The 23,069-nt window shown below is 49.1% G+C and overlaps 1 protein-coding gene across 1 annotated transcript; it reads right to left on the bottom strand.

Annotated features, from left to right (window-relative positions):
- Positions 1 to 442: 442 nt before the first annotated feature.
- Trib2 (tribbles pseudokinase 2) lies at positions 443 to 22,585 on the bottom strand. Its single transcript, XM_005084948.4, has 3 exons — positions 20,924 to 22,585; positions 15,743 to 16,035; positions 443 to 2,788 (listed from the first exon to the last, which is right to left on the bottom strand). Exons 1-3 carry the CDS (start codon positions 21,191 to 21,193, stop codon positions 2,320 to 2,322), a joined length of 1,032 nt encoding a protein of 343 aa, XP_005085005.1. The 5' UTR covers positions 21,194 to 22,585; the 3' UTR covers positions 443 to 2,319.
- Positions 22,586 to 23,069: the final 484 nt, after the last annotated feature.

The raw sequence follows: 23,069 nt of genomic DNA, 5'->3' as shown, positions 1-23,069 counted from the left end.
ACAATCCGCATGGGAGAAGAAAGAATTGAATTGGAGAGTCACCTGCATAACTACAGGGTGATTGTTATATTCCCAGACACCCTCTGGGCTCTGACATCACAGCCAGTGAAAAGGCTTGAGACTAAACAGATGTACGGCACAGGAGTCTCCCCTCACATCATGAGCTGCTCCCCCTCTGATGACACTTATTCACATGTCTGAGGAAACACACAAGTGTAAATGGAGCACGATTTATCCTCGTAAGAGTGATAGGATGGGCAATTCTGAGCTATTCCATCTGGATTGGCCAGTAGGTATCCCATTTCAATGAGGTAGTTGGCTATGATGAATCCTAGTTTGACTGGAAAGAGTGCATCCGTAGGTAAATCATGAATAGGTCTTGCCTGGTATCTGATGGCAGCAAACACATTGGTAGACAAAAATCATTTCCTAGACTCCAAACTTTTAGTTAAATACGCACAATTTTATTGATTGAAGAGATTAGGACAAAAACATTAAACCAAATACAGGACAAAGCACCAGAGGCCATTAGTCCCCACCATGCATGTTCCCAATCTTTCCTCCCAACCAGTACTTGAAAGTTGGGGAGAGGGAAGATAAAAAGTCCTTCTTGCCACAGCACCATCTTCCGAGTGTAAAAACCCTCTCTCTGTATCTTCCATTATCAAAATAGAATCAAGGGTATATCCATGGCAGCTTTGTCTCCTGATTATGAATGGGGAAGCCACCCTCCTGGGGACAGGGGCTCCTGTGGAGTAGGCGTGAAGCATCCAAGAGTCCGCACACACATGCCACATACTAGAGTGAAGCACAGATTCAAGTAACATTTACATACTAGAGTCCACGTGTTACCTACCCAAAAACAGGACCATTTCACAAAACATATGCAGGCAGTAAAACCCAAACGACTGAGGTACTGGGAACACAAATATTTATGCCAAAAGAGTTCTGTATCATACAGCGATAGAAAACCCAGAATACAAAAGGAAAACATTTTGCCACTCGAAATCAAATAAGGCTATCTAGAGAGAGCCAAAATGAAAGGTTACTCCAGGGACAGAATTACTCAAACAGGGGAACAAAATTATCAATGTTAACTACAGCATGTAACATGTCATCCCGTTGACCCGTAATTGAAGTACTGGCTTAATACATCACAATGTGACATTTTCCTTAATAAATACAAGAGTTCTTGAAAAATACAAAGGTGTGTATTGGGACAGAGAGCTGTTTGTATTTATATCATCCCTTCTGTTCAAACCAGAGGGCTTTTCCAAGCCCAAAGGACCATTCTTAGCAAAAAAGGAAATAGCTGCCCTATATTTTATACACATGGGACAACCTGTCTCATTTTACTAGTTTCCCATAGAGCAAAACCAAAATGTTGAGATCAGCATCATCAATGAGATCTAACTCCAGGAGCTCCCCTACTGTTGTTTTAAACCCCCTCCCTGTATTCAGAGCCAAAAGCAATGTCTACAGTATGAACCTTCTTCCTTCAACAGAACAAAAACCAGAAAGGAGTTGGTTTCTTCTCTTTTCCTTTCTCCTTCCCCTGGACTGTGATAACACATCTGGAAGTTTGACTTCTAATAGTTTCCTGCTACGAAAACCAATTGATGCAAAACAGAAATGTCTGTCACAGAACAGATCTTCCCCCTTCCTTCTTCCCCTTCAGGGAACAAAGCATTAATATGTCACTTCCTAGCCAGAATAGGAAAGCATTTATTTAGAAGAAATGAGTTGAAAGTGTGAATGAGAGACAACAACTGGAACTTTCGTTTTCTTTTAGCTTAGCACCCAGGTTTCAGGTCAGTCTGTGTGCACCGAATTATTATTATTATTTTAAGTGAATCCCATTAATTATTACATAGGTGGTTGGCCTGTTTAAAAAAAATCTTCGATCAATTGTCCCTTCCCTGAATCATAACAAGAAGTTAAATGCTAACAGTGCAATGCCAAGGTATGTGTTTGAGGCAGAAGAGTTTCAATTCTATCGAGATCTGTAACTATTTCTGAACAAATGAAAAGTGGGGTAGATGAAGTAGCCCAGTTGGCAAGGGGGACTCTCAGGCTACCCCAGGGAAGAGAAACTTAGGGGAGGGGCTCCTGACCATCTAAATCCAACCCCCATCCCACACGTCTTGTTCCCATGCTAAGTGTTCGGTCAGCTCCTGGAAAGTATTCCTCCTCTGAACCAAGAAATGTGTAAATACGAGTGTTCGTCTTGCTTCCCAGCCAGGCCACCTGTGTCCCAGAACTCCTTTCTGGGACCTTCTCATGCTCCTGGTACCTGCTAAGTGTCCATGGGCCTTGAGCTCAGTTAAAGAAAGGGTCCAAGTTCTCCTCCATGTTGACATCTGGCACCAGCTGGTCAGATGCCTCTTTAGCACCAAATCCCGAATTCGAGACGCTAAAATCTGTAGAAAACCAAGGATGGTCCAGAATCTCCTGCGAGGTCAGCCGCTCTGAGGGCTCCCGTCGCAAGATGCTTCGGATGAGGCACTTGGCCTTGGGCGACAGAGTTTCTGGAATGTTGAATTGGCCCCTACGGATCTTACTGAAGAGGGAACTGGGCTCAATGTCATGAAAAGGGTAACGCCCCACCAACATGGTGTACAGCATCACCCCCAGGCTCCACACGTCCGCAGCCTTGCCAGAATAACTGCCAGTGGTGTTCAAGATCTCTGGGCTGACATACGCCGGGCAGCCATGCTTGTCAGAGAGGGAGTCGTCATCACCTCGGAGAATGTAAGCATCTTCCAAACTCTCCAGCTTGACCCGAGTCCTGTAGGAAAGAGAAAAAGACAGGAGCACCTAAGGATGAGGGAAGACACATCCATTCATCTGTGTATCAGGGCTGTCACTGTTCGTACATACATACATACTTTCATCCATCCACCCACCCATCCATCCATCCATCCATCCATCCATGAGTTCACCCACCAATCTATCCATTCATTCATGAAACCAGCTAGATGTGACTCACAGTGTAGGATACTGTACAACCATCTGCACAGAGCTATCTCAGTGTCTGTACCGGGTCTAACATTCTGTAACACACAGCAACATGTAATGTCCTTTGCCATTTGCTCAGCTGTGGTCTAGAACAACCCTGCCACATGTATGGTTTTGAATGCTCCTAAAACGAATGGCCTATAAAACTAAGAAGGCTCTAGCTATGTTAATCTGGAATTGAACTGATTAAAAGCAAATCTTCCTTTCTCAAGCTTATTTCTCCTAATAGGAGGTGGCAGGTGGCAGTGGCCCACTCAGCAGCCTCACCAGATGTTCCAAGATGCCCAGAGAAGGGGAGCCTATGAGTCCAACGGGAGGGAGGGGATCAGGAGCCATAGACTCAAGGGCTGCTCTCAACAGCTCCTTCCATCCTGCTGCATCCTTTGGGGAACCAAATTGACCCCTCTCCCTCTGCTTCCTTGACTTGGCGGTAGAGTAGCTGCTTTAGCTTTGAGCTGTAGCTTTGGAAGTAATCTCTATGTGTGAATGGCTGCCTGTCCAAGAGGATAAGTTTAAGTCTTGGAGACAGAGGCATCAGTTTGGGGCAGGACTGTCATTACAAAGCTCTCTAGGGAGTGTCTGGGGTCATCCACACTGAGGTCAGTGTCCTTGTCATGCCTGGGTACCTACCCGCCAAGCATCATCTGTCTGTGTCCCACGCTTCTCTCTGTCTCAAAGGCAGTGTCTGACTCAGTTCCTCTGGGGACCTCTGGCCATCGTGTCCCCTGCTTAGAATGCTCCTCCCCCATGGGTGGGTCTCTTGAGTGACAAGACGTGGGCTCACCTGTACCCACACAAAGCAGCCCTGTGTCTCCCATCAGCCTTGTCCATGTTCTTCACTTCCATGGCATGGTTTGGTATTCAAAATCCATAAATCATTCGATGCTCATTTGGGATGACTCCCGGCTTCCTTACCTCCAGGAAGGCTCACGTGCCTCAACCCACTGCCAGTGCCAAAGTGGCTTATGTGAGTGACTCAGACAAGTCGGTGTTAGGTCTGGGAGTTCTCCTATCTAGCTAGAATTATGCAGAAGTTAGGACAGGCACATGTCAGGGGCAGGGGAGGTGAACAGGATTTCGGGAAATGGATGTGTGGCTTCCCTTTGTCAGGGGGCAGCCTCTCAACTCTGCGCTTTAAGCTAAGTCAAAGCTCCAGATCTATAGTCTGGTCCCTGCTTATCTCTTGCATATGACAACTGTACATTCTGACTCTTTTACTCCTGCCCCCACATTCAAAGCCTCCTGACCCCTCATTCTTGAGACCTGTGTGGCTCCATACTGAGGGCTTTAGACTGTGGCCAGGGTCACCACCTTGTCCACCCCTCCACTTCCCCAAGCAGAGAGCTCTCTCTCCTCCCTTCTCCCCCCCCCTCCATATATTATTTTGTGTGAAGCAGGAACCCTAGGCCCAGAGGCCAAGTCAGTCCGTACACCTAGCTAGGCTGATGGGGGCTGGCTCTTCACTCTTTCCACAGAGCAGATGCAGCCACTGACAATCAGAACCATGGAGTAAGGGGAGGCTTCATCCAGGTGGGCGGGGCCATCCTTTACCTCTTTCCATACCATCAGCATCCAAGGCAGGGCAGGGGAGAGGGGAACAGCAGCCTGGAGATAGGATGCAGAAGAAATGCAATCCCCGAGGCACTCCCTAACCTTGCTCCTTCCTGGAACATGCTTGGCTTGTTTACATCACCCCTAACAAGTGTCAAGCCAAGTGTTCTGGATTCTATCTTTAAACGCTGATCTCCCAGGATGTTCCCGTGTGGTGGAGCAGAGGGAACTGAGACAGGAGGTTCAGGCTGTAGCCCCGGTGCCTGAGGTCTAGTTGTACAACCATATGAGCTACCCAGGGCCCCCCAAACCTGACCTGTTCTCTCAGAAATGGAGCTGTCGCTGTTTCTTCTCCCAGGACTGTGTGTGGGGAAGGGGTGTTTGCAGACAGATAGGTGCAGACACGAATAGAGGCTTCTTCTGAAGTCTCCTAAACTGTCTGGGGTGGGGAGGAGATGATGAATTTCCCTAGCAAGGGAGTCAGTTTCCATAAAAACCAACAAGAGCATCTGTGGGCCCGGCAAATCAAATAGCCCACTAATCATTCAGGCATTTAAAAGGCGTTCAGGGGCATTTACCCTGCTTGAGCTCCCAAACTAGGCACGAGGGATATGTCCGTGACAAGTAGGACAACAGTCATCCTCTCTGATTTGCTGGGGATTAGATGAAGTAATAATGCAAGACAGGATATCCCAGAGAGCCCAGCGCGGCAGAACTACTGCCAATAACATGGTGGCAACTATACAGATCCTATTGTTAAACCGAAGACTCCCACTCCCACCCTCAACCGCAGAGCCTAGCATCACAAACAGAAGAGCAAGTGCAAACGCAAGCCTGGGCGGGGGGGGGGACACGACACACTGACGGACTACCGGAGATGCTGTGCCCACTCCTTCCCCGGGACCTCTGCATCTGTGCCTGACGCGGTTGAGATGCGCTTGGTTGAGATGCTCTTGCGTAGTGTGTGCCCAGCTCAGCCCTGACTCTTAGATTCTCAGGGTGTGCACGGAGGGGGTGGAGGAAGTAGAGATGGTTTATGAAGAAGACGGATTTCTGAAAGTGGCATGGTGGACGGGGGGAGCAGACGAGTACAGTGGGGATTGAAAAACGATAAACTCCAAGTAAGGCAGGAGTCTAGGGCAGACTGCACTGGCCCAGGGAAGCTGGGTCTCCCTGGGCCTGCTTCAGTCTGTCTGTCTCCGGCACAGGAAGGGGATGAGTGAACAAGGCTCACGAGAGGGTGAGCTGTGTACTCGATGACGGTCAGCCTAGTACCAGGCTTGTATCACCGCAGCCCGGAGCCAGCTGAGGAAGCCAGGAATGATTCCTCTCCCAGCATCTGTGGAGCATCAGGAGGCCCCCTCAAAATCCAGGTCCCCCTCACCCACCCCAACACAGGCACCAAAGCTCCTACAGCTACCAAGTCCAGTGAGCAATGTAACCTCATGTTCTTTCAACTGTTTCTCTCCCATGAAACATGAACACTTAACTACAGGCTATGAAAAGGGCTCTTCTGGTTTCTCTATCCCTGACGATTCTGCAGCTCTCGGGCTGCACTACTTCCTATAGGACACCCTAACAATCAAGGTATGATGATATGAAAAACCAGCACTAGCCATGCACCAGAGGCTAGAATGACCAGATGCTGGGATTGCACGGCGGCCTTTTCATGTCTCATAACTAAAAGGAAAGACAGGGATTAGTCTACGCATACTTCTGGACAAATAAGGAAACTGAGGTACAGAGAATTAAATACCCTAAGGCACAGACAAGCTAACTGAAAAAAGGCTAACTCGGAATGGATGTCAGGAAGATTCGAATGTCACTGTCCTCCCCAAATGCATGCTGGCACCATGATCGAGGAACAAAGGTGTTGAAGAGATATTCAAAGACACACTGTTGAGGAGATGGGGACTTATTTATTCAGTCCCAGACTTCCTATTGACATATATACTTCAGAATGTAGACAGAGGGGGATGGACCCCCATACTAGAAGAAAAGTCTGTGGTACCAAAAGCCAAGGAGACATGCCCAAGGCTACCTGGCAAGTAAGAGCAGAGTTGAGATTCAACTTGGGTTTTTGTCCCTCTTGTCACCACAGTCTCCTCATTACAATGGACTGTATCGGGTCTCGGGCTACACTATATCAAACTGATATCAAACTGATATAGTGTCCCGTCTACAACAGAAACAACAACAAAACCCAGTCCTACTAGCAAACCATGTTTTGCTTTGAAACCCTCAAGTCCCACCCTGAGCTCCTGACAGGAAGAAATGAGGACAGGGTGGGGCTCAGTCAGTTCAGCAAAGTGGGTTTGACAGGGACAGGAAATATCCAGCAGCAAGAGATCATGCATAGCTACAGAAGAGGCCAGGGAAGGTTGTCAGCCTCGGGGTTCAGGCAGACCAAGAGCCAAGAGAAAAGGTCAGTTGAGGTCAGCCTGCCTTGCTCTGTTCCTGAAGTGTGCCCTCGGTAATGGTAATCGGGTCTACTGCTACTACAGTGGGTAGCAGGAGGAGCCTGGGAAAGAACCATCCAGCACTATAGCTAGCGGATTCTGCAGCCCCACCAGACACGGGCAGTCTACTACACAGCACCAAACAATCCTTCATTTAATCCTGCATCACATGCCTACAGGATTCCCCAGAAATCAACTCCAAGCCAGTTTTGCTCCGGAGCCACTGTCAGTGACTGCATTCATCGCCTGTCCTGTCCAAAGTCGCTCAGATGTGAGCAGTGGAGCACCCTCCATGGTGGGAGACAGATGTTGACAGGGAGGCGAATGCCAGAGAAGCTAAGACACAGTGTCTTGTAGCACCACGCCACCTGGGAATTGGTTGTTTGCACGTATTGGATGAACAAGACAGTTGGAGAGACCGTGGCAGCTGAGGGCGGTAGAGGACCTGTAAGTACGTCGCTGGGATGAGAAAGCCACCTAAGGAACACAGACACTTTGATGGAGCTGCCAGCTGTGTGGGCACACCTCTGACTCACCAAGGCTACTGGACCCACAGGGGAAGCCATTCCACAAAAGCCACAGCTTGCAGCCCACAGGGCTTCATGACTCTTGTCGCCATGGAAACAGACAGGGAAACCCAAGCTAGAACACAAAGCCACACTGATTCTCCATTCACCACTTGCTTCCTGCGCTTAGAAGTGGCTCCTGAAGGATCTGTCCTACCCAGGATCAATCGATTGATTCGCCTCTCAGAAAAGCTTTCCCGGATCCGTGCTTGTGAGAATCCCCTGTGGCGTGGATGCCCACTGTTCAGACCGAGTCTCTACCTAGACAGTTTCCTCTCTGAATCTTGGTGTTGGGGAGGGTGCAGTGCCATGTGCATGTACTCCCTGGGCCAGAAGAAGATGCCCCACCTGGCAGACAGATCACAGATCCCCACAGATGGCTTAGCACAGACTCAGTAATCCCAGGGAAGCAGGAAGTCAGGTCCTACTCTTGGCGTTAGTGCCCACGTGTTTGGGACATAGGGAACACAGCTTGCAATCTCACTGTCCCTGGTTGTCCTCCTCATATGCTTCCCACCATTCTGCTCTGATCCCAGAGGTCTAGAAAGACCCATCAGTGGCTCTTCCAGGCCTCCAGGTCAAGAGTAAGATCGGGAGGTAGACCCAAGGCCCTAGCTTCCTGCCAGTCTCTTTACTGTTTCCTAGATGAGCCTCGGTCCCCAGCAGCAACTTCCTCTTATAGGTTTGCTCTTTCCTCGCCATTCCTGCTGCTACTGGGGTAGTGACCTGCCTATGCCACCGTCTTCCCCATTATGAGCTTCCTTCCACTGCTGCCTGCCCCACCAACATCTAGCACTGCAAGTGGGCATTGTAAAGGACTTGATACATATTTACAAGATCATAGAGTCTCTCTTCCTCCAACCCCAACATCCATTTCTGGGACCCTTAAAGAATGCAGAGAGACTTCAAACAGATGAGACTCTTCTGTCAGCTAGAGGAACCCCCAAATGCAAAGAGCACATTCGTGAAGTGTTTATCCACTGCCTTCTACCTCCTATCCAACACAGACAGGGAATTCTCTTGCAACAGGTATGCTTCTTGGGTGCGAGGGACTATTGATACATCTATCTCACCAACTGTCACTCACCACATGCCCCTATCTTACACTGCTGTGAGAGAGGTGCGACACCCCTCAGAACAACAGGACTGCCTGTGGTTTGGGTTAACCGGCGGTACCATCCATAAATGTCAAAACTCCTCAGAAACCTGAGCTTCCGGTAGACATTGGTTGCTGGGTCCATACCTGTGTAACTACACCACCTTGCAACAACCTTGCCTGAAAAAATGGGTCTCAACTTCCTTATCTATAAACTTACAAAGTGTCTGGTAAATGGGTTTAAGTTTGTTAATTCAAATACAGCAGTATGAGGTGGTTGAGTAGTTAAAGACACTTGCTGTCAAGCCGGATAAACTGAGTTCAGTCATCCAAATCCACAAGGTATTAGGAGACAGCTGACTCCTACAAATCGTCCTCTGATTTCCATACATATGCCGCAGCATCTATGTGCCAGAACACACATACACATGTGTGTACATGCATACGCATGCACACACACACACAATAACTACAAATAAGCATGGTAACTAATTAGAAGATGTCAGTTTATTTAAGCACAGTAGTTGGAATACAGTCAGTCTGACCCATGTAGATCCTATAAAAACAAGACACATGTCTCATTGGGCCCGGTAGTCTCCAGCATCTAGAAGAATCTGGTATATAACAAGCATTCCTTGAGTGGGTAAATGAGTCTCCAAGTTTTAGAGTTATGAAGTTCAGGTCCAGTGGACAGTGACCAGAAGCAATGAAACAAACTGCACGCTAGGGGCTTTGCATAGACATTATGCAGTCATGATGATGCATGCCTGCAGCCTCAACACTAAGGAGACAGAGGCACAAGGATCATTGCAGGTTTGGAGCAAGCCAAGGCTACACAGCAAGACACTATCCCAAAACAGAGAAAAGGGGGAGCTCAGGGTGCAGGAGAGATGGCGGGAAAGTTAAGAGCACATACTATTTCTGCAGAGAACTCAAGTTCAGCTTCCAGCTTATATCTGGGTGGCTTGTAACTCTCGGGGTTCCAGCACGCTCTACTGGTCTCTGTGGGTCCCAAAACACATGTGGCAAACAAACACATGCCAACTTCCTACTTTGCTAGGGCCTCAGACTCTCCCATCAGTTGACTGACTGAGCCTAACCAGTGAGGAACCGTAAATCCTGCCAACACATATCTAGGAGTTAAGGCCTCTTCTAGAAGAAGAGCTCTAGGAAGAATGGACAGTTCTCACCATGATGAGCAAAGCCCTTGCTAAATGAAATCACAGCCTGCTGAGAACAAGATCTTAAATGGGGTTTCCTTAGGCATAAATCGGTAAACCGAGACGGCAGCAATGGGTTAATTTCTCACTCAGTGTGCGACTTTGAAAATAGCTTTCTTTGAAAAGGTGTCTCCATGGGGATCCATAAGTTTTCTGGGCTTCCCTTCTAGGCAACGACCTACATTCAGATGATTTCCATTTATCCCTGACTCTCTTGTCATCGGAATCCAATCTGAGCCATTCCTATCCAAAAAAGGAGATTGTCACTTATTCAACAAAGAGCAATGCCTACCATGTTCTGGGAGCCATGAATGAAAGGCTACTTCTATCCCCAAAGGCTCACCAGTCCAGCCTGAGCATGGACAGGCTATAGGGCAGCTTAGTAAGGGGAATTTAGGTCAGGTCATGAGACTAGAGTAGGAAGGGCCTAGGAGATAGTTCAGTCCATAAAGTGTTTGCTGAGCAAGCTTGAATCCAAATTCTAAATCCATGTAAAAACCTAGGGGGTGGGGTAGGGGGTGTACTTCTAATTCCAGTGCTGGGAAGGTGAGGACAAACAGATGCCCTGGGCTAACTGTCAAGTTAACCTATCCTACTTAGTGAGCCTCGAGTCCCAGTGAGAGACCTTCTCCCAGTGGACAGCTCCTGGCTTCTAGCTCCCAAAAAACAGCATCCAAAGTTGGCCTCCATGGGCACATGTACGTATGTGCATGTACATGCACTCACTCCCGTGCACAAGAATAAAACAGGAGATGCGCTGTCACATAGGCAAAGGGATGTATGGAAAAAGGACACCTAGTCATCCTAGGGAGCTTGTTAGGGGTATAATGGGAAGAGAACTTTGCCCAAGGGTTGACGGGGCACAGGGATATATAATTGGTCTACCTGAATATAAGCATTTCCTGGAAGCTCTATCTCATCAAAACTCTGAGGGAGGGAGGGAGGGAGGCAGGGAGGGAAGGAGAGAGGGAGGGAGGGAGGGAGGGAGGGAGGGAGGGAGGGAGGGAGGGAGGGAGGGAGGGAAGGAACGAACTTCCCAAAAATAGAGTACCTCCAACTTGCAAAATTACATATAGCTATTACTGAAAGAAAAACTGAGCCTGGCCTCTGGAGCTCCACTGCTACATGCCCTGAATCTTTTATTAGGTACAGAAACCTCAGTGGAGATGGGAGCAACTTAAAATCTAAAGGAAGAGCCAGCATAGACAGCAACACCTCAGAAAGATGGCCTCAACCTCTGCTGGTGGGGAGGGAGGAAGGCTTTCCCCTACAACAAGGAGGTGCAAGCTGCACTTCTCATACACAAAACCCACCCACAGGCATCCCCAGCCCTCCCCATTCCAATGACTGCTGAGTGCCTCCAGGAGGTCTAGGCGCTCAGCCTGCAGAGGCAGGCACTGTGCAGACTGGCTTCCACAGAGCAGATGAAATGAAAGCAACCACCTTAAGAGATAAAGATCTCTGGACCAGAGCAGTAGCATGTAAGATAGCTAGTTTCTGAGTTCACATGGGACTTTTCTGTGCTAGGAGATGTAAACACTGATCTGAGGTTAGGGGGTAGAGTCTGAAGGTGGTGAGGAGCCTTGTCCCAGGAGAAGAAGCGAGCTGGACCAAACAGAAGAAAAGTCGCTGTCAGAACAGTGTCCCTCCACTTTCCTTAGCAGCCTAAGGATACAAAGATATAAGGGGCAGGGGAAAGCAGGTGAAAGAATTCAAGGTCAATGTTAATCCCTTTCCTTCCACCAGGAAGGTCTTCCTAGCTCTATTTTATAGTAAAGGCAGTCTGGGCACACAGGTTCTGTGTTCTGTCAAGGCTAGATTTCTTAGTAAGTGCATGAACCAGGGCTAGAACCCAGAAAGTCATTCTGTCTCACTTCTCCAAAGCTCAGGCGTTTCGTTGGGGCCCATCGGAAACACATGGGGTCTCCCAGCAAGATGTTAACCAAGAAAGTAACTCATTATAACACAGGAAAAGGAAGGCCAAGAGGTCCCGGGGATCCCCTGTGGCAATGTGGGTATATTTTCCCCCTTCTATCAGACTGGGGGAGGCCACGAAGGGTTTTTGCAAGACTGAGGGGTAACCCAGGCAAGTTCAATGAAGGCTGGGGATCCTTTTCTTCAAAATGAGGCTCCGTGATGGTGGGGTCTTTGGAGTGAACACTAAAGAGGGGTTCTGCACTGCAGAATCACACACCTTCCCCTAGTCTGGGTGGAATCAGCCTTACACAGGAAGGAGCTCTCATCCACAGACAAGGCTGCCAAAGAGAGTGACCTCATCCTTCCCTTCACCGTTGGAGAACTCAACAAGTCTTCTGGACTGCTCATGCACAGTGACACTTTTTTTCCCAATGACTTTAAGTACAGCTGTCACATACAGATTGCCTGTTCAGCACTGGAATCAGAGCGTCATCTCCCTGAATGCTAACCACCTTCCAGGGAAGCTATGATTATGTCAGTCTTCTTGAGGAAGCTGCAGCTTATAAACATTAGGAGACATCCAAGACCAGAACCTGAATCTAGAACTCAAATCAAAGCCAAAGGGAGTCAGGCAAAGCTGGGCTGTCAATGAGCCAACGGAGCAGTAGCAGAGGCACCAGCCTGGAGTCTGCACATGACCTTGGGTGCCATCGAAATGACACTGTGTTTGTAACACACTGACGCTTCCACTAAAGAATCTTCATAGATGTCAAAGGATTCAGTCAAAGGTAGTCTTCAGTCTCAAGCCTACACAGAAGCCAGCTCTTGTTCTTACATTAGTGGGGCTCAGTCAAATCTGCCTCAGGATGCTTTACCTGCTACTGCTCTTGGGGTCGGAGACGAGAAGGCCTGGTGCCCATGCCTACATACTCAGATGGCTGAAGCAGAAGGATACTGAATTCCAAAGTAGCATGGCTACATTGCACAACTGTCTCAAAGGGAGACTGGATGAGAGAGAGGCAAGATTGCTGTTTGAATAAGTAAATAAGGAGCTGCTAACACAGTCCTTCCTGGTCCTTTCAGGGCTGCTTCCATAGGGCCATGGAAAAAAGGGCTAGAAACTACACAAAGGCTGCCTCTGCGTCATGCTCTGGTGTTCTGTAACATGGGGATAGCTACATTGCTTTGACTCACTTCACAAACCTTTATAATCTTGGGATGTGCCACCCTGACACTCACTGATGCCTGACTAGGTCTCTGAAGGAACATTTAATCATGCAGAGCCCGTGGGAGATGGCTAGGGCATCTGAGGGCTTCTGTGCTCTGGGGGATGAATGAAGTTCTTGACAGCTGAGTTGGTTTCCTGGAGAATCTCATTCACTTTCTTTCTGCTCTCTCTTGGTATTATCTCTGAGACATCAACAGTCCTGCTTTCACAGACACTGGCTACAAAATGGGATGTAGCTCAGTGGTGGAACGCTTGCCATAATGTACAAAGAGGGTTTGCTATGTAGCAACACACACACACACACACACACACACACACACACACACACACACACACACACACAAATCTTCCCCTCTCTACCTTTATAAAGAAATAAGTAAGCTGACCTACAACTGTATATAGCAAGAGGTCAGTAGGTAAACAGACAGTAAAGAGAACATCTTTGGCCAATCCATGTCCATCTTCCAAATGAGAACATTCAAAGAAGCAGAAATGTGTATGTTAAAACTGAAGGAGAATGAAAAGCTACCACAGTAGAGCCATGATAACATTAAGGAGGAGGAACATGAGGTTCAGAGAGGGCACCCCAAGACCATAAAGATTATTAAAGACAAAAGCATAAGGACCAATTACCTCTGTTAGGGTATATGAGCTGAAGAAGGGAAAAAAGATAAGAGTTGCCCACATTCCAATCTTAGGGGAACCTGCTTCTTCACTTCATTAAAAGAAAGAAAAGAAGCCATTTCAATAAAAAAAAAAAAAACAGGACATTAGTTGCCAGAGTTGCTAGTGCCCACCCACCCCCATGTGTAAAAGCATGCAAAAGAGAACCAGCCTTCATAGGCACAAGAAACCCAGAAGCTTTCTGCATGTTGTGTGTACAGCTGGATTATAAACATCCATGAAATTATTCAGTTTGGGTTAAGTAACAACAGGCCCTTTTCCTTTGCTAAGCCCCAAGTGCTTGCCAGACATTAAGCCCCCAAGTAGTTCAGACCAGAAAATAAAGTAACGAGATAGAAAGAGAGAGAGAGAGAGAGAGAGAGAGGGGGGGGGGGAGCACATAAATCATTAGATCTGGCTCTTGGAGAAAGGGACAATGGATTTCCGTAAACAATGGTGTGAAAATATCACAGGCCACTGAGCTGGATGTCAAAGAAAATAGAAAGCAGCTCCCAAGGTCTGTGTGATTTACAGAGAGTACCAAAGAAATGTCAACAGGGCGAGGGGATGAAAAAGTGGACCAGACTGCCATCAGATGGTGTAGCGGGGAGCACTGAAATTCCCTACCCTCTTCTCCAGTACACAAGGACCAAGGTCAAGACTTGAGGCACCATGGACTCAGGTGTGTGCAAACAATTCTTGGGGGCACACAGAACAAGTGAGCCATGATGACTCTAAATTCATTGCCTGCTTCCCTCTAAGAAAGTGCATTCTTAAAAGGAAGTTTTACAAGTGAAGAGAAAGCTGAGCTCTGGCCTAGTTGGCTAAATGGAACCTGATGAGTTGATGGTATATCCATGAAGGCCAGATGCCCATGTCTTAAACAGATGCTTCTTGACACAGTCAGACCACCTTGGTGCAAGTTCACACCATCAGTTCCATCACCTGGCAAGTCAGTCCTTCCCATACTGCCTACGATGGGCTCTTCTCACCGTAACGCCTTCCTTGGTTCTTCGAGATCCAGTTAGAACTGACAACCCCTACTCCATATCACACAGGACCAGGGACTCACCTCTAGCTATTTTACAGGTCTGGTGTCTTATCTACTTCAGACATTCACTACCAAACCTGTGGGTCACAGCTACTACATGCATAGAACACAGCGACTGAAGGAGTGAAAGGACTATACACAATGTCCTCTAGGTAGTGAGTGCTCTGATGGCATGGGGCCTCCATTAACGTGTCTTTGTTGACTTTAAAACTTCCACACTGGCCGGCCTCCTTCAGAAGTCATCAAACAAACCACACACATTCATCAGGTCACAGATGACCCCCAGCCCCTGGCCTTTGAACACTGCATGACAGGAGTAATGGCTCCTTGTTGGCTGAGGGCATTGGGATAATACAATATTCTCTCTTTGTTCTCCTTGTCCTAACCCTCATTGGACAACAGGCAGCAGAACAAGTTCCTGCAGATGGACAGATGGAAACACTCTATCAAAGCGCACACACACACACACACACACACACACACACACACACCTGCATGGGTTGAGATACACACACACACACACACACACACACCTGCATGGGTTCACACACACACACACACCCCTGCATGGGTTGAGATACACACACACACACACACCTGCATGGGTTGAGATACACACACACACACACACACCTGCATGGGTTCACACACACACACACCCCTGCATGGGTTGAGATACACACACACACCCCTGCATGGGTTGAGATACACACACACACACACCCCTGCATGGGTTGAGATACACACACACACACATACACACACATACACACACACCCCTGCATGGGTTGAGATACACACACACACACACCCCTGCATGGGTTGAGATACACACACACACACACACACACCTGCATGGGTTGAGATACACACACACGCACACACACCTGCATGGGTTGAGATACACACACACACACACACACACACACACACACACACACACACACACCTGCATGAGCTGGGCCACACTCACCTCTCTTCATCCTTGAAGATAAATTTCCGCAGCTTGAGGTCACGCAGCACCAGCCCTCCATCGTGGCAGTGGGCCACGGCCGAGGCAATCTGGTAGAACAGTCGGGCTGCCTCCTCCTCCCTCAGCTTCTTGCAAGTGCGGACAAAGGAATGCATGTCTCCATAGCTCCGCTCAAAGAACACATAGGCTTTGGTCTCCCCCAGGAGGATTTCTGTGATTTGGTTGATGTTGCTGTGTGCAGACAGGCAGAAGCAGGGGGCCAGGGACTCCTGGTAGCAGCTGATCTCAAACACCTAGGACAGAATTGACAAGACCTCAGTCAGTGGTGCCTCCTATGACCTAAACCGAAGAACGCTGAAGCCTGCCGCAGGGTTGTTCTTTGACGTGGCATAAAGGGGATGAAACGTAGACCCTGAGCACACCAGTTCTGCCTGCTACCAGCTGCAGAGGACAGAACAAGGCTCTTGACTGCTCTGAACCTCCAAGTCTTTGGCACAAAATGGATAAACAAAACTTGACTCAATATAGAGGGGTTCCTAGGGAAAATGAAGGGAATAAATAAATGCTGTTTTACTATTCAGTGTGTGTGTGTGTGTGTGTGTGTGTGTGTGTGTGTGTGTGTGTGTCATCTGTGTGTGGAGGCCAGAGGTCTATCTCAGGTATGGCATGGTTCCTCAGGAAACTACAGACAGGGTCTCTTACTGGCCTTAGACCTAGACAGTTCTGGAAGCCTCCTGAACCTGTCTTTCATCAGAACATGGAAACATCACACTTAGCTTTTTAAAATGTGAGTAGCAGGGATCAAACACACATCTTCATGCTTGTACAGCTAACACTGTCTGAGCTAGTATCTAAGCCAATGTGTTATTATTCTTCCCTAGAGTTAACATATTTATAGGGAAAAAATTACTATAATACAGGACAAAAAATCAAGTGACCCTGGATAAAGACAAACATCTATTTACTTTTTAAAAATGCACCAGAAAAAGCACACAAACGAACAATTAATTCATTATACACCTAGACTTTCCTCAATCGTTCTTTTTCCCGTGTGGTGAATTCATTTCACAGATGTGCACACTGAGGCAAAGGAAAGAGCTTAAACTCCTGCCCCCAGTGGCAGCACTAGGAATAGCACAGGGGCCATCTCCATAGGCAATCAGGCGGGCTTCCCTCTTCCCTCCACAGATATCTAACTCAATGAATCAATTATGCAATACTTCTCTATGAATCAGAGTCAGCCTGTGAAATGCCACCTCACTGATGCTTAAAAAGAAAAATGCACCATCAATACCTTCTGAACAGACCTGAGAGAAACGAACACAACAGAGTCATTTGGAGGATGGAGAGGGGAGCTTCCTGCTCATTGCAAAACCTATAGTCAGTCAGCACCTAGGATTGGAATGGGGTGTCCCTTGTTCTGCAGGAGGGGGGCCGGGGGGATGTGGGTAAGGAGAGGCTACTTGGAAGCAGTACGGAGCAGGTGAGGGGGTGTTTCATTCAAAAGCAGGCCTGACAGGAACTCTAGCTTGTCGGTGAGCTCCTGTCAGTTGGACCCAGGTGAGACCCCATCATCAGTATTTGGATGTGGTGGGAGCCATGCACGAGAAATCCCCTGCCTTGGCGATGGTTATCACTCTGGCTGGGCCACCATTCATGGGAATAGGACGGATAAAGCCCACAGACAAAGAAGCCTCCCTCTTTGTAAAATAAACACAGGGACCTAGACATCACAAGCTTTCACGGGGTCCTGATCCCACCCAGGAAGCTCTGTCTTACTCCTCTCTGCCGACAAGGCTCAGTCGTAACTGCATGTGCTGTCTTAGAATCCCTCTGAGGGATTCCTGGGCCTTCCGTAGCCCATGGAGGAACATAGGCTGTAAGGCAAAAATCCAGGAGTTAAGTAAGTGAGTATTAAAAAAAAATCCCTGTGAGTCAAATGGGGACAATAAGCACCTCAAGGGGGCTGGTGAGGAAGCCAAGTCAACAGCAAGGCTGTGAATGAGCCATAATGAGGTAGCTCAGGAAAGTGGCACAGCTGTTGCCACTACACCCTCGAATTTAAGAATGAATGCTTCAGCCTCCCGGGAGACCACAAATCACACCCAGATATTGTCAAAGGATGACCTCACAGCAGTGACCTCAGAGACCCGTTTAATTAGGAATCTGAAATGCCTGAGTCAACCTTAGCGCACAGACTGCAGGCCAGAACCAGGGAAGCCTTGGCAGTTTCATGGAGGAACACACACACACACACACACACACACACACACACACACACACACACACACACACACTGTGGCTAATGTCAACAGGCTGCATTATGTCAGAAGCAGACTGGCATGATTTGCTCTGAAGTGCCAGGCTGTGGGTTCTGTCGTCAGGGCCTACAGTTCTGATTATTTATAATACACTTCCTGTTTCCAGTTGCCTTTATATAAAAAAAGTAAATAAAAATAAAACAAAATAACGTTTTGCTCAGCGTGGTTAGCTTGTCCACTGCTCAGCTGAAAAGCTGAATGGACAGAGAATTAAACGAAAAGTACCAAGCAAATTCCTGGTTCCTTTCCAGTGTGGCCATACCCTGTGTAGGAGGGCACCAAGCTGCAAAATGGTGGACAGAAAAAGGAGAAACTGAAAGAATTGCCTACGTTACCCTAAACGGGAAGGAGCCAAACTTTTATTAGTGGCTATAACAGGCATTTATAGGCTTGGGCTGGTATTTAACTATCACCCTCAAGTGCAGAAATCAAGCCAGGAGCCTGGATGCCAGCTCCTTTTAAATGTTTAATTGGGAGCCTTGGTTATATAATGTGACAGTTCAGATAAGGCTCTATGATCAGGCCACATTCATCATGTTTGGGGGGGAGCACAAGTGCCCATTCTGCCAAGATGGTAATTATGTCATTCTGCATAGTAGCTACAAGAATTTTTGTTTGTGAAAACAGCTAAACAATCCTTAAAGAGCTGCCCCTCCTTTGGCTAACTAAAGTAGGCACGTGGAGACAATAATCAGGCTGGGGAATTTTGCTTATGTCCCAGGAAGCTCTCCCTTGCATCCCCCTCTCACAAAAGAATGTCCTACAGAATCCTCTACAGCATCTTCCCCAATACACACAGCCTTTCTGTTCCATCTGCTTGTGCACTTTTTCTTGCAGGAACACACAGCTAAGAAACAGGAACCCCACGCAAAGACATCAAAAGGAGGTGGATTCAATGTCTTAGCAAGCTAAAGAGCTCCACAGTGTGTGCATTGGGGCAGTTCATAGCATCACCCCCTTATGCTTGTGGAAGTCACCCACATCACCTCGGGTAAGAAGACAGGAGGACGGAAGCTGCCGAGTTGTAAAGGGATGACCTCTGTCAAGCAGAACAATGATACTGCACTTAAATCCACTTGCAGCCACACTGTAATTGGTGAGGGGCTGATTCAATCTTTGCAATAACTAAACCAGCCGATTAAGGACAGTTTGGGGCCAGAGAGCAAGTCTGCGGATGACACTATAAGGTCAGACTACAGTGAAATATGTCTTGAAGGATCTGAAATGAGAAGGAACAGAGGCCAGAGGCAAGCCTGGTTTGAAACAAAGAAATAATAGCAAGATGCTCCCGCAGAATTTGGCAGCAGACTCTCTTTACTTGAAATCATCTCTAGCCTTTGGGAGAAAAAAAAATAGTAAAATGCTGTATTGAAGCTGAGCAAAAGGAGGGGGAACGCTTACTGCCGATGATGGTGCATATTTCACAGGAGAATGACAGCTCTGTGGAATTCATTCATTTCGAAGGATGACTGTCCTATTGTGCACCGTGCAGGGCTCCCATCAGGCTGAGCTGCCTACTGAATTCAGTGCTTTAGCTGGGCATAGTTACTTTCGATTACAATAACTTGGAGAAGATGCAAAATTCCCCAGTGATTAGTACAGGGCAATGTTTAAAGAGTCTTTGGTTCCGCTAAGTTTAGAAATAATCTCAAAACTGTCTGGAGATCTTCACCCACCCACTTTTTGCAAGGAAGCGCTCCAGTTCAGCATGAAATAGGGCAATTTCACAAAGCAGCCAGTGATTAATGAGGAAAAGTGTAATACAGTATTTGTAGCACAGATGTGCACAGTACCCATTTCAAAGGCAGCACGAAACCCCACTTCCCCCTCAAGAAATAAACAAATGAAACAACGGAAAAAGACCTACATTTTAGTGGTAATGTATTCTTGATCTACATCCAATTCTAGGTAGCACTGTTCCCCACTGCAGTGGGAAATAGACTGTAGACAAATATTTTGTTACTATTCCCCCTCAATCCCCTTGTCTGGTATTTGGTGAGCTCACACAAAGACACACAGACACACAAAGACACAAAACGGTCACTGTTCGGGGTCAAACACAAAAAGGGAATTGAAGTGCCCTCCTTGGTATTGGAACAGGGGGTTCCACAGGGCAGTGTCTAAACAAGGAGGGGTGCTGTGGGTGCAGGGGGAGCAGCAACAGGGGTGTGCAGACAGGAATCTGAAGATGCAAGAAACCCAGACAAAAAGACAGACCCAAAGGATTCCTTGTTCTCCCAAAAGTACGCGAGGGGTTGATTTCCTACCCAACCCTCTTTCCCAGGCTCCAGGCAGAAGATAAGGCTTTAAAACTCCTTTTCTCCACTAGAGCCTTGGGCTCAGACAGAGGGGACAGTTTTTTTGTGTCTCCTTTAAAGGACACCTTTGGAACAAAGGTTTAGCACCTGCAGGCTGCTAAGAACAATGGCTACAAAAGGAACCCAGTGAGGGACGTCTGAAACCCAACCGGGGATTCCCTAGTTCTCGCAGGGAGGGGATGGGGCTCGACCTACAGAGAAATCCCCGGACAAGGGTATCCGACCCCTTGCACCGGGGCGCCACCAACCTCCTAGGACACTCGTGTCCGTGCCCCGACTCAGACTCGCAGCCCTCCCTCCCCGGCTCTCCCCAAAACGCCCCCGCTCCAGCCCGCCCCATTGTCTGAAGCGGTCTAAAAACTTCACAACTAGTCGAACGTGGACAGACACACAAATAAACCTATTTAACAAGGCCACCCGTAATGATCCCGTGAACCTCCCGCCCCTGGACTCCAGGGCTCCATGACCTTCCTCCCCGTCCCTGCCATAGGACCCGGGGTGAATTTTTTTTTTTTAAGCAAAAGCAATGCAGGGCTGGTTACCTTGCACACCAGCTCCTCTCCGCTGTGCAGATGCACAGCGCGGAAAACGTGGTCTCCCTCCAGAGGCTCCAACAGTAAGTATTTCCCGATGCAAGAAACGCAATGCGACAAGTTCGGAGTCTCGGGCGGGCTCGGAGAGCCAAGGTTCGGGCTGAAACTCTGGCTGGGCTCAGCGGACCTTATAGACGACAGCTCTTCGAAATCCTGGGTTTTGTTCCGCGATCTCCCATATCTCGCTATTGTGATAGGGGTAGACCTGTGAATGTTCATGAGTGTGGGGATCGCACACGACAAAACAAACAAACCGAAAAACCCGCTGGAGAGATGGATGAGCCGCGGCTGCAGGCGCCTCGGTGCCACGGACTTCAAAGGATCAAAAGGGGAGGGGGCCCGACTGGGGCTCCGTGGAGGAAGAGTTAGAAGCTAGCCCCCGGAAGGGCGCCACAGGGCAGGTCCCCGGCTGCGAGCCCCGCTCCCGGGGAGTGCTCGCTCTGCGGACAGCTCGGGTCCTTTTGTTACCCCGAAGCCGCCAGCGCGGTGCAGAACCGCGCTCTGGAGTCCGTGGGTCTCTGTTCACAGCGTGGATCTGGACGAGTGAGTGTGCCTCTGGCGTGCAGAGCTGCAGCGCCGGGATCCCTAGCGATCCCCAGCTGAGGATCCGCAGACCGGGCGGAGGAGCCCTGCGTGGAGTTTGTGCAGTCTTCAGGGAGCGCGCGGCGCCGGCTCGCCCTCCACGCGTTAGAAACCAAACAAAAAGAAAAAGGAAATAAGCACCAGTCTACCGGCTCACGCCGCGCGTCAGCCAGAATCCGCGCTGCACCCCCCTTTTTTGGTGGAAAGGGTGGGGGGCGTGGAAGGGGGGTGCTAGAGAGGGCAGTTACCTAAGTCTTAACTGTAGATGGCGTCTGAGACTTTTCCAAAAAATCGCAGAGCTCTCAAAAAAAGGAAAAAAAGTAGACGGGGGTTAAAAAAAAGCAAAATAGCAAAGGAGCATTTAACTTGGAGCGGTCAGCGGTGCCAACAAAAGATTGCAAAAGCTGAGCCTGGAGTGCGGGAGTGGAGCGGGCACAGGTACCGCGACAAAGCCCAAGGCTGAGCCCGCGCGCGGTCAGCACTGGCTCCTGCTGCCTGCCGCGGCTTTCTCGAGTCCGGGATCCTCCTCCAAATGAAGCCAGAAGTGCGGGCGGTGACCTGGGCGGACCAGCGGTCTCTGTATCCCCGGCAGGGGCTTCCGGGGGTCCTGCAGGAGCCGGCGGCAGATGCTCCGCGAACGCGGCCAACCTGCGGCGTTCCTTTCCCACTGCACAACTGGGTCTTGAGCCTTGGAAGAATTTGCAAACCACGCTTGTCTTCCGATGCCTCGCGATCAAATTGCACGACGGGGTTTGTTCTGGATTAAGAAAATTTAAATCGATGGCTTTTCTTCTTTTATTATTGTTATTCCTTTCTTGCCACCCAGAAGTAGAAGAGGACCATGTATTTAAAAATTAAAGGGGATGGCCACGGCTCCCTAGGCCAATCCCGGCGCTCAGCACGCCCGCATCCCCGGGCGAGGCGGTATTAATAGTTACTTACGTGGCCGGGGATCTCGGAGCGAGCCCGGCTGTGTGTGCGCGTTTGTGTGCGCGCGCGCCCAGCTCGCTCGCGCTCCGTCTCCCCATTCAATGTCACCGACACATTTCCTCTGAGCCCCCGCCCTCGTCGCCGGCCCCGCCCCACCCGCGCCCCGGCCCCTGTCATTGAGCCGGGCGCCCATCAATCATCGGCGCCGCTACCAGTACGTGCTCGGCTCCTCAGCGCCCGCAGGCGGCCAGGGCAGCTGCCGCCACCCCTGCAGCGCCCCAGCCCCGGGCGGGGGCCTCGCCCCTGGAAGGCTCGGCCAGGCGCGAGGTAAACAGTGCTTTATATCCTTCCGCGGCCCAGGGCTCCGGGCACGCCTGGCCTGCTGCGCGCGCTGCTGAGCTAGGGATGCTGGGCTGTGTATCTACCCGGGCCGCCACACCACCACGGCAGGCTCAGGTTAACTTTGGCACTTAGATCCTCTTCGATGTGGTTTTCTGCCGAAAGCCACGCATCCTCGGAGCATCGGGCCCCCGCTGCTGTGATGTTGACCCGAGTTGCTGGGTTTCTGAAGAATGATTCTTGC

Source organism: Mesocricetus auratus, unplaced genomic scaffold (assembly GCF_017639785.1).
Source record: "Mesocricetus auratus isolate SY011 unplaced genomic scaffold, BCM_Maur_2.0 Super-Scaffold_100024, whole genome shotgun sequence".
Lineage (NCBI taxonomy): Eukaryota > Metazoa > Chordata > Mammalia > Rodentia > Cricetidae > Mesocricetus > Mesocricetus auratus.
The sequence above is the reverse complement of the archived record's forward strand: the minus strand, read 5'-3'. Positions and strand labels throughout refer to the sequence as shown.